The 12,479-nt window shown below is 33.3% G+C and overlaps 1 protein-coding gene across 1 annotated transcript; it reads left to right on the forward strand.

The window, feature by feature from the left end:
* Positions 1-8,453: 8,453 nt before the first annotated feature.
* On the forward strand, positions 8,454-10,709 carry LOC104600908 (uncharacterized). Its single transcript, XM_010264067.2, has 2 exons — positions 8,454-8,637; positions 10,340-10,709. The coding sequence occupies exons 1-2, from the start codon at positions 8,497-8,499 to the stop codon at positions 10,562-10,564; spliced, it is 366 nt and encodes a 121-aa protein (XP_010262369.1). The 5' UTR covers positions 8,454-8,496; the 3' UTR covers positions 10,565-10,709.
* The last annotated feature ends 1,770 nt before the right edge of the window (positions 10,710-12,479 follow it).

The following is a 12,479-nucleotide window of genomic DNA, read 5'->3' on the forward strand; positions in this document are numbered from 1 at the left end:
TCTCTAATAGAATTAGGTGTCATTTTTTACATTAAATTTCAGTATTCTTTCTCCAATCTACCAATTTATTACCATGTTTAAACTTAGAGCCAAAACCGACCCAAACTGACCCAACCCGATTCAAACCGACTAGGTCGGTTTTGATTAACACAGGGTCAATTTCAATTTCAATTTCAGATAACCCAACCAGGTTGGGTCAGTTGAAAAAAATCAATAAATCGTCCCAACCCGACCCGTGAACAACCCTAATTAGAATTGAGTAAAATTTGACTGGGCTTGAACTGCCTGTGCCTAGGACCAATAAAATCAAAGCCCAGTCCTAAATTTGGGATGGATTGGTCCAAACTTGGGTTCGGACTGCCCAAGTTGCACTTATATTCTTTTTTTTTCTTTGCTAAGGTTAGGGATCTACATCCATTTTAAGGAAAAACAAATGCAACCATCACATAAAATCAAGGCAAATAAACTTTTACTAGTTAGCTTATTAGACAACGTCAAATAAAGAATCTTCTAATGGCATCAAATCAAGTTGCATAATTTTGTCACCAATTAAAGTATAACCTTGCAAGTTTTTTAAAATGACAAGAAGCTACTAATTTTTTTATTAAGATTGAATTTCAATTGTAGGGGCCATTTCACAATTGCTTTGTCCTTTATCAGTGAATGAGTAATTCAGTTGGAAGCAGACTACTTTCTCTCACACACATACATATGTAACATCTACCCTTCTACATTAAATCCCACACTTCCAAACTCATGGCAAAAATCCAAATTTGTCAATCCAAACTTAACGAAATTTCTATTCATCCCACGCATTGCATGAATTTTCTTGCTAATTACCCTTAACACCCTGAGATGAAGGGGACTCTATGTATTGATCACCAATAAAAGAAAAAAAAAAAAAAGAGGAAAGAGCAAGAGAGAAGAGGAGAGAACAATGAAATTATTTGGAGGTCAGAGATGTGTTTTCCTTTCTCTACTTGGGATAACAATTTGAAGCTAAAGTTACCTTTTTTGAACTCAGAAGGAAGAAAATTGTAAATCCCACACAGAACACAAGAATTCTAATTCAATACACTAGATGATGATGATGATGATGATGATGATGATGAAATGGGGTTATGAGGACGAAGACAGTTTGAAGCTTGATGAAGATGAAGATGGTAAGCGAGAGTATCGATGAGAAGGATGATGAGATTGATGGCAGAAGGCTTGGAAAGACAATGAACATAGTGAAGGTGTGGTTTGGCGGGAATAAGGAATTCATTGGAGAAAAGGCATTATGTCATAATTTTCACCATTTTGAAAATGATTTAGCTGATGTTGAGACAGCCATCTAAATCAGTGGATGGCTATAAATAACTAAAATGGAGATAGCCATTTGATCCCAAGCAACATTTTTCCCAGTACTATGATCCTAGGTACAAAGAATTCTGCTTGGGATCAAACAATAAATTCCCCTTCTAATTAAGTTTAGACATGGTGAACAAGTTAAATGGGAAAGGGTAAAATTGGACTTTTAAAAATTAATTGGAACATGATGTCACATGGAAATGGAACTAATTGGAGTGCCAATGGATGGGAAGGTTTTTGTCTGTTGGCATCATCTGACAAGGGAGATATAAGATTAATTTAAAAGGAGAAGGGGTGTTTAAATATTCAAGAGAAATCTTGAGGTATTAGTCTTTTACCCAATTTTAAAGCAATTGTTGGAGTTGTGTCCAAGTTTTAGGCTGCATTTTGAATTCCTTATTTTAAGGACTTATTTTCTTTTTGTAGTTAAAATGCCTCTATGAACATTGAGTTTTTAATTGCAAAAATGAGAAAGTCCTTAAGGAATGCCAAATGCAGCCTTATTGGGGATCACAATAAAGCAATGCAACAGAAAATGTGATCTATAAAAACCTTCCTCCCTTCTCTTCCCGCGACATGTGGTTGGATGATCATTGCTTGGACAACTTTCTCTATCTAGATTTGGGATGTCTTTAGTGTTTAGTATGTAGTTCTAGGCTTCACTATATATTGGTGGACTATTACTTTCTACTAGGGATGATAACAGGTAGGGTACCCATGAAAGTTGCCCTTCCCATTCCCAAACTTGCTTAATCACCCTTGATCCCAAACCCATTTGACTTTTCCTCCCAATTTCCCAAACATACCCCATCCCAAAGCCTTTAAGCCCATAATGAGTCATTTCACCCTATAATGTTTAAACGAGTCAGGTCAGGTAGTACCAAAAAATCATTAAAAACAAAAACTACTCACTACTTAGCATCCAACATACATAGTGAATCTTTAATACACTAGTAAATATGCACGTGTGTTGCACGTGACAATTTCAAATAATATTAATAATTTCAATAATCTTATTAGAACCATTTATAAAGGACAAATAATCAAAGCATGTTGTGTTAATGGATTTAGAGTTTATACTTCATTTTCATTATTAATAAAAATACTTCTTAATTATCATATTTATTTTTTTGTTTAATATGATAAATATATAATATTAGATATATGCACAAATTTTATAGACAATTTGTGTTTTCTATGTTTTTATTTCTATTTATTTTTTGAATTTTTATTATATAATTATGACATCATATTCTGGCATATTGACTTGAAAAAGGCAATCTCATTTTTGGGCAACTTTAATTTTTTTTATTCCATTTACATAATTAATTCTTGTTTATCACAATTATTTTTGTAATATGATAAGTTTATAATATCTAAGATGTGTTAAATTTTTTTATAAATTTTATGTATTTTTTATTTTTTGTGTTTATATTTATTTATTTTTAATTTTTATTATTTACTTATGACAGCATTGGTTAACCCATTTACTCAAACAATTGGACCATTATGGTGTAAGTCAACTAGGTTGGGCTAAATTTAATCTTAACCAAACCCATCCTTATGCATTGGACCTAAGGCTTTAAACCAATGTCAAGCTTGATTTGTCTAACTTGGGCCCAACTTGCATTGAAATTTGATGCAATTGGGTTAGTCTTTGATTTGGTTTTATAAATTAGCCCCATTTCATAATCTGACATAAAATGTATATATATAATTAATTGCACGTACATGTATGTATGCAAATATGTGCTATATATATACACACAATCACACTGGACTTTAGTTACCTAAGGGCTAGGCTTGGGCCCAACCTAAAAATTAAAAAAGCCCTAACTTTTGAGCCTAGGCCTAGCCCAAGTCGAGGACTGAAAAACGAAGCTAGCCTATCTAACATTACGAGTTGGGTAAATTCGAACTTGAGTTAAGCCCACCTAATTTGCCTCCATTGGCCATCAATTAGATGCAAAAATAGTTTTCTTTTTATGTTAGTTTACTTTTTAATTCTCTTTCTACCATTGATAAAATTAACTCTTATCTATCACACTTATTTTTGTTTAATATGATGAATACATAATAATAAAGATGCACCCAAATGCTTTTTACAAAATTACTATGTTTTTTATCTATCTTTTTTAAAAAAATTATTATATATTATTATATCATGGATTGATCCATTTGACCTAAAAGGTTGAACCATTGATCTAGCACTTGAATATGAATAAAAATGCTTTTATTTAGCATGTTTATTATTGTTTGATATGATAAATAGATAATATTAGAGATGTGTTTAAATTTTTTACATATTTTTATAATTTTGTAATATTTATATTTATATTCATTTTTAAATTTTTATTATTTAACTATGAGAACATTGGTTAACTCATTTGACACATATAGTTGAACTATTCACTTGCCATTCAAACAAAAGGGTGGTTTGTTTAATTATTTTACATGTTGGTTTTGAACATTGATTTTACATTATTAAAAATATTGAATATAGATTTAATTTGTAGAATTTATTGGTAAAAAACAAAAAGTACTTCAAATAAAGTATTTAAGAAGAGAGAATGAGAGTTAATACCTTATTGAGAGGGAATTTAATGAAGTGGAAATTAATAGTACTTCAAATTATATTTTTTACCCACATAATAAAGGGAGACCAAATTTAAAAAATAAGGGTGTTTTAATAAAAAAAAATCCAAAATCTACACCTCATTCACACTTTTAATAGTAGTATCGACTAAAAAAGCTTTAAGTTCAATATTGAAGTACATGATGAATATGTTCTTAAAAGTTCATTGTCTACCAACAACATTCAAGAACCAACACGAATACATCATTTCGCATTACACAAAATTCTTCTATATAAGAACGCTTCTATATAAAAAATAAAACAAAATAATGTAAGTCAAAAAATAAACAAAACTAAGTCAAAGTGACATGTGACAATTATTATTTCAAGAACTCTTTTTAATATGTATATTATTTCTTATAAAATATATAAGATGTATTACATATATGGGCTCAAGTATCAAGTACCCTACGGTCAAGATCCAAACCCTATATATATGAATTTATATATGGTTTTGGTAAATAGGTCATATGCTTGAAATTTCATGATTGTGGTCCCTATTTTTCTATTTGAATTACAAAACAAAAAAAAGAAAAAAAAACAAATTAGGCCTTTCTTTTGCCAACTAATGGGTGAACCATTGAGTTGATACATAACATGCAAGCTAGTATTAGGGGAATAAGTGGAACCTTTTTGAACAACCTGCCACTTGTGATACTTTTAAGTTTATTTGATTAGTCAAACTTTTTATAGTATTTTACCCTTCCAACATCATAGAAATTGTCTAAAAACCAAGCATCAAAGTATTGGTACCAAATAGCTTAGATATAAATACAAATACACATTGGAAACACATGGATGAGAACGAAAGATATGGAAACATTTGGATATGCTAGAAAAATGCATACAAATCACATAAATATAAAGCTGAATTATCTATGAATAAGGTATAAGTGTATAACAAATGCACACTTTAATAGGTTATATAAAGAAAAACTTTAAAATCAACAATACCATGTACTCTAGAACATGCATATACACATCATACAATAATTACACTCTATTTCAATTTTTATTAATTTTTTAGAAAATTTTATCTATTTAGAATTTTATATAAATAATAATTCTATTTTTCAATAACGAATATTTTCATTTTTAGCATATAATTTTTTATTTTACTTATAAAACATTTGAATCATATAATTGTAAAATATTTTACAATTGTTTATTTTAGTTTTGTATAAGTATAACTTTATTTCAGTTTTTAGAATTATTTATTTCATTTGTATTAATTTTGTTGGGAAATTTTATTTATTTATTTAGTATTTTTATATAAATAATAACTCTATTTTTCCAATAATAAATATGTTTTCACTTTTAACACATAATTTATATCTAAAATAAAACATTTAAATCATTTAAGGTAGATAAAATAAATAATTTTTATAATTTTCAGTTTTTATTAAATTTTTTGAGAAAATTAAATCTTAAATTATTTGTTTCAGTTCTTATAATTATAATTTTCAACTTTTATTAAAGTTCATAAACAATCAATATACGGTTTCATCAAACTAGGCACTAATATGCTTATCTATCGATGCATATTGGACCATATCCACCAATACATCGTAATATAGCCCAATAAGAGGTGTATAATTCTAAAATGCATGACTCATGGGATATCTTGTATCCATGGCTATGAATACGAAAATGATATGCCCTGCATCGAGAGTATTGTATCAATACTTTTAACCTTGTTAGAAACTAAACAACCAACATAAATAAAGAAATTCTTAGATCTCTTCAAAATTTTCATTGAAACATCAACAGCCAAACATGGTCTGGAATGTTTTGATTGGTTAATCCCTTAGGCATTTTGGCAATCAAATTCTATATATGTATGAATCCAAATGTTCCTAGAGATGTTCTGTTACATGATGCTTAACAAATACCATGTTTTGTTGCTTTAAAGTTTTGACCTATGTTTTTAATCAATGTTTTAAAAAAAGACCCGAAGACGGAACCATTCTGGCCACCGGTTTCCGAGGCAACGGTTCGACAGTCAAAAACTGTTGAACGGGTCAATGATTCGATCGCCTAAATCAACGGATTGTTGACTTTTTCAACGATTTTTTATCAAAATGGGTTTGGGTTAAAATGGAACCAGTTGCCTGAATGGTTCCTGGGCTGAATGGTCCGACTGTCCGGGTCAACAGTAGTTCGAAAACCTTGTTTTTAATTAAAACCAACCAAAAAATAGATTTACTTTAGCAATCGATCTGTAATATAATATATTAATCAAATCTTATTAGATAAAAATATTGATCTGTAATATAATATATTACTTTAGCAATAGATTTACTTTAGCAATCGATCTGTGGATGGTAGTGGTGCTTTAGCAATTCAATTACAATATAAAAATATCTAAAAAAGAAAAAAATGAAAATTCTATAAAAGAAATATATCTTGTCTGTAATATAATATATTAATCAAACCATATTAGATAAAAAAATGTGATAAATGAGAATATTATTAACTAAAAATACAAAGAAAGAATAGAATAGCAGACAAAGAAGAGAAGATCAGATGTCTACTCATGACCTGTTACTTGTTTCAAACAGTTCAGGTTTTCAATCGATCTGCATGCCACCAGGTGGTTGACCAGATCAACGGTTCTTACTTGCAGTGTGGGATGAAATCTAGCTGGGTGGCATTGACCAGTTTGACAGGTCAGTTTTAACTGTAGATTGAATACATTGGATTCAACTGGGGATGTCTCTATCCAATCTCTTACAAATTGTCTCCATTTTAATATACCAGGCAATAAGATATGACCCATAATAAGAATGCATCTTTGAATGATCATCTTTCTCCTGAATTGAGTAGGGTAGGTGCTATATTCTATTAAAGTTGACATCACCTTTTACAGTAAAGTAGCGCTCCTGCATGCATCTTAGTGAGTTTTTAAGTTTTTTAAATGTTGTGATCAGATTGTCAAATAAGGATGGAGAAAAATGAGATTGTACTCCAAACATATTAACATTGGGGGAGAAAGAAGAGGAAGAAGTAAGATAGGGGAAAGTTGAAATGCTTAGCTGTTTTCCAGCCCAATAAATAAACAAGTAATTAGCAGAAGATGAGAATTAATGAGGGGAAGTGGTGTTGCAGATGGTTTCAAAATTCTGAGTTTGACTAACATGCTTAGATCACATCTATCTGTAAATCCAAATTAATTTAGTGAATCTGAACTTTTGATTAGTGCTTTAAGACACCAAGCCTAGTCATAGTTCGCTTTCTGTCAGTGATTTTCCTTATCTAAAATCCTAGCTAGGAGGGATAATGGATTAGGGTTTAGCCTTTTAGGGTCTATAAAGTTTTTGGGTTGTAGTTTTCATACTATTTTATACAAGTAGCCCATCTTTTTATAACTAGGAGAACTAGGGTTCAAAGCCATAGCAATAGAGAAAATTATAGCAACACCCAGCTTTATTCGTCCAATTCAATTAAATGTGGTTGTGAGCTCTAATTCTATATACTTGTCCATCCATGGTGTTGCTTTTATTCTCAAACTAAAGCAGTGGCCAGTGGGTGATGGGTCAACCCTAGAAAGACTAAAATCAACAGCCCTAATTAATGGAATCATGTCAAGTTTCCGTATGATAGGGTTCAAAGAGAATCCTGTAAAGTGGATTCCAATTCGATGGTACAAGGCATAGCTTATGATGCAAGCACCCTTATTGAATTATTACCCTTGCAATCCTGGTCTTCTAAAGGCAAATCTACTATAATCTGAGTAAATGATTAGCATTGGATACCCAAAAAGAGACTGGTTTAGAAAACTCTTAAGTGGGTATTGTCAATAACAGTATTTTCAAAACCGGAAACTGGTCATTCCGTTTCACCCCAAAATTAATTGTTGATTTGGTCAGTAAACCGCTGATTCAGATGATCAAACCGTCAATCTGGATAATAATTTTTGGTCATGTTTGGTTATTTTTTTCATTTTTTTGTTAGAATGGGTCATCTGTTCGGATTGGATGATTGAACCATTTAACTCGATAACTGATTCCGAAAATGGTTTCTTGTCTGGTCTGTTTATAAAAACCTTGGTCAATAATCACACAAACCATGGAGATGGATCTGTTCAGAAAAAACCGTACTAACATCACACTGACAGCACACCATCCAGTCACATATCGAGAACATCTTATGTGCTTGTATTTAATATTCATGTATGAGAAGATATTCCCAACGTGTGATTGGATACCTTATTCTAGATTAACGTATTAGGAAGCTTTTTGCTGACAGCAGATCCGATCACTATAAAGATAAGGTTAGTTGGAATATTATATATGTCCCCCTTTTTTAATTTATAGAGGATTAAGGTGGCCATGCATGGGATGGAATCTTATGCGTAAACTATGGTTCAGGCTTTTTCTCCCACTTTCGTCACTCTTTTTTTTTATTGTTTTGTTAATTTTAACTTGATGTACATCAAAATATATAAAATTTTGGCCTTTAAAGCTAGAGGAGACTGGCTCATATTTCTCTCACCACAGAAAGTAAGCATGGGGGAAGAAGAAGAAGAGGGTGAAGAGGTGAAGGAAATGAATGTAGGTCTAAAGGACCTCTCAAGAAAGCTCGAAGAGTTTGCCAAGGAAAGAGACTGGGAACAATACCATAGTCCTAGAAATCTTCTTCTTGCATTGGTAATTTTGTGATCTCTTTGTTTTCCATCTAGTTCAGAGGACTGGGAATAATACCTCTCTCTCTCTCTCTCTCTGATTTTGAATCCATTAATGTCTTATTCTTTCATGTTCTCTCAATTGATTGCCCTCTCACCTATTACTCTCTCTCTCTCTCTCTAGGATTTTGAATCCATTCATCTCTTGTTCTTTTATGCTCTCTCAATTGATTGCCCCTTATTTTTTTGTTCACCTATTACTCTCTTTCTCTCTAGATCTCTCTCTCAATGGTATTTTCCTTTTGATGATTATCTTATGTGAAAAATATCTTAGTATTAAAACCATGCAACATCATCGTGTCCATGTCTAAAAAGAAAAATATATGAAGTGACAAAACAAATTAACTATAATTTTGTTAGGTATGATATCAATTACTTGATCTTTTGCATGCCTTAATGTTTTATCTTCACCATTATTTTTTTCTTGGTGACAAGGTTAGCATAAATATTAATATTACTATTTATATTATTGCTTGTGTTGGGGCTAAAGGAGAAATTGGTTTTCACTAACATGTTATGTATGTTTTCATCACTTGATCAAACTATCTATCTGTTTCCAATGCTCCCTTTCCCATGTGATTTCTGCATCCCCTCTCCTAACAAAACAGACCAAAAATTCAAGCTTGTGAGTTGTGAAAAGGGGTGGCTTCCACTGCTTTGGAATGTGGAGTGGGGTACATGTCAAAGGCTCAAAGCTGAAGTTTGCTTATAAACCTTCTATTTTTCTTTGAAAAAAACTTAAGGAAATAACTAAGGTTGAATTATTTATATGTAAACTGCTACCACTGCTACTACTACTACTATTACTGTTATCTAACTAGGCCACAGTTTATTCTCTATCATATGGCCGTCTCATCTCATCCATTTCAAATTGTTGGACAGTGTGGCTAAAACAGAGAGTCCATCAGATTCATGGACTGTCGGTATTCTCAGTTTCTCTACTCTAAATATAGATTAACAAGCAACGATAACAGCACAAGCCTTGTTCTTCACCAATGACTTAATCACAAACCCTCAGCATGAATTTTTTGAAATACAGGTTTTATATGTTATCTCTTGTCTTTTTTTTTCTGATATAGGGGATGTTCACCGATTAATATGTATGATTTGGCCCAAATATGGTGAGATCATATTGACACCCCACAAGCAACCCACAACACCTCCCATCCGTGTATTGGGAATATCTCCCCGTGACAAGTAGGGAAATGTTCCCAATGCACACTGAAATGTGCATGTGGGGGGCGCTTGTGGGGCACCCTCTGTGCGTGCTAATCTGATCTCAGATATAGAGCAGTCAAGGCATGTACAATGGGCTATATAAGCCAACCATGAGTAAATACGTCAGCAACGTAGCCTGTTGTACATGCCTTGTTGTCACAAGTTGCATATGATTTTGTTTTTCAAAACAAAAGCAACTGACACATCAGCAATCCCTGTTAACTTTCATTAATGCAGCAGCTGAGACTGTTTGGGTATTGTTTCATCTTCTAGATTAATAGAAAACCAGAAATGGTTGGGGAGTTGATATGGTGATTATCAGTATGAAGTTATTTTCCTTTTTATTTTATTTCATTTGGAGAATAATGACTTTTGATATCAGTATCATAATTTGTCTTATATCCATTTTCTCTAGCATTGTTGGATAATGTTTGTCATTTGATGCATAGGTTGGTGAAGTAGGGGAGCTTTCAGAAATATTCCAATGGAGGGGTGAGGTGCCTAAGGGCTTACCAAATTGGGAGGAATCAGATAAGGAACATTTGGGGGAAGAATTATCTGATGTACTGTTATACCTTATCAGGCTTGCTGATATATGCGGCATTGATCTTGGAGATGCTGTCACTAAAAAGCTTGTCAAGAATGCAATCAAGTACCCACCCAAGCTCCTTTAGATAATAATGGACCAATGTTGGTGTTATTATCTTCTATTTTTTCTTTAAGTTGGTGAGTGCTTGTATTGTGAGAACATTTTGTAATAAACTTGTCATTCAGAAGTTCATCGGAAACAATCAAAGTATTTTGAGTTAACAGTGGTCTTCTTCATTCATGCAAGCATAACTAATTAAGAATTGATGTTGGCACTGCTCGGAAAAAAAAAAAAAGGCTCCTACTTGATCGTAGGTATATATTTTCGCTCTTTCATGCTAGATGATAAGGTCATATCTCCTTTTCTCAAAAAGCAAAAGTACCCATGACCATGGTATAAATGAAATAAATCTCACTTTCTTTCTAAGTTTGTTATATATGCACTAGGATGTCAAATTGTCAATGGGTCGAGTTTGGTATGGGCTTGTTTAAATCTGAACCTGATCTATCCAAAGTAACACCAATCATGGTTTCCGAACTGCTGTTGACTTGGATGGTCGGATCGTTTGGCCCGGGAATCGTTCAGGCAACTGGTTCCATTTTACCCCAAACTTGGTCCCTAGTCAAAAACCGTTGAAAAAGTCAATGACCCATTGACTCGGGAGGTCGAACCGTCGACCCGTTCAACAGTTTTTAGTCGTTTATATTTTTAATTTTTTGTCAAAATGGATCATCCATTCGAACTGGATGGTCGAACCATCGACCCAGAAACCGATGGCTAGAACTATTCCGTTTTCGAGTCATTTTTTTAAACTATGACACCAACACAAACCTGACCTGACCTGATGAAGAGGGGGTACTGAAACCTGCCCCACCCCGCCTTATGTATACATATCTATATCCAAGTGATATCATATATACTGATATTTTCAAGGTTGCAGTGTTATGGGTTGGGTCAGTACAGGTTCATCTAAACCCAAATTGGCCCAAAACCCGATTAAGACTGACACGACCCTAGCCCGATAGTGTTGGGTCAGTGCAGGTTTACCTCCTAACCCAATCCACTGACATCCCTAAGCACCAGTAAGAATAGTAGAATAGGAGATTTTTAGAGCTTGGGCATAATGCTAGCTATTCAAGTTGATGATACTAAATTGGTCTTATTTGGAGAGTGCTCCACCATGGGGAAAGCTGGAGGAAAGTGTGGCAAGGTGCCAATTAGCTGGTTGGTAAGGTCTTCTGCTGGTCATCGTGGAGATTTGGGATCGAATCCCGCCTACACCTGGGTTGCGGGGGTTACGGGTTGAGGGATGGGCTACCCCGTTGGAACCAGTTTTAGGGTATAAAGAAAGTCATTAGCTAGGATCGATCTTTCTCCTCAGGTCATTTTGAAAGTGAGGTATCTCTAATTATTCATTTAGGTAATAATTTTTCTTTTTCTTTCTTAACTTTTTTAATATTGCATATTATACATTAGAGAGGGAATCAGGGGTGGGGCAGAGACACTAGGGATTTTCTACTCACTTTTCCTACCCACTCTTTACCCGCCATGAATTGGAGCCACACATCTCTTTTATGAATTGAGAGATGTGTGGCTGTAATTCATGGTGAGTAGAGAGTGGGTAGAAAAAGTGAGTAGGAAGTCTAGAGAAGGGTGCATGTGAGGCTCAATGGTCATACCAGGGAGAGTTTATAGTTTTGCGTGTTTAATTTTACGCATCCTATTTAGAGGGGTGCCAAGTGACCATCTTGACTATTGGGTCATCAGAATTTAGGTAGTAATTAGTGAAAAGAATCCATCCATTGAGAAGTAGGGAGTAATTCTGTAGTGGAATGGTAACTCTCATTTAATTTTTCATGTATAGGGGTGATTCTAGAAGATGAGGGAGACAACTTCTCCTAGTAAGTGGGTTCTCAAAGTGATTTGTGGTATGATAGTGATATGTTGACGCCAATTAGGGGTGCAACTTGAGCGGGCTTGGTTGGGCTTTTGTCAAAATT

Source organism: Nelumbo nucifera, chromosome 3, assembly GCF_055504915.1.
Source record: "Nelumbo nucifera cultivar China Antique chromosome 3, China Antique-T2T, whole genome shotgun sequence".
Lineage (NCBI taxonomy): Eukaryota > Viridiplantae > Streptophyta > Magnoliopsida > Proteales > Nelumbonaceae > Nelumbo > Nelumbo nucifera.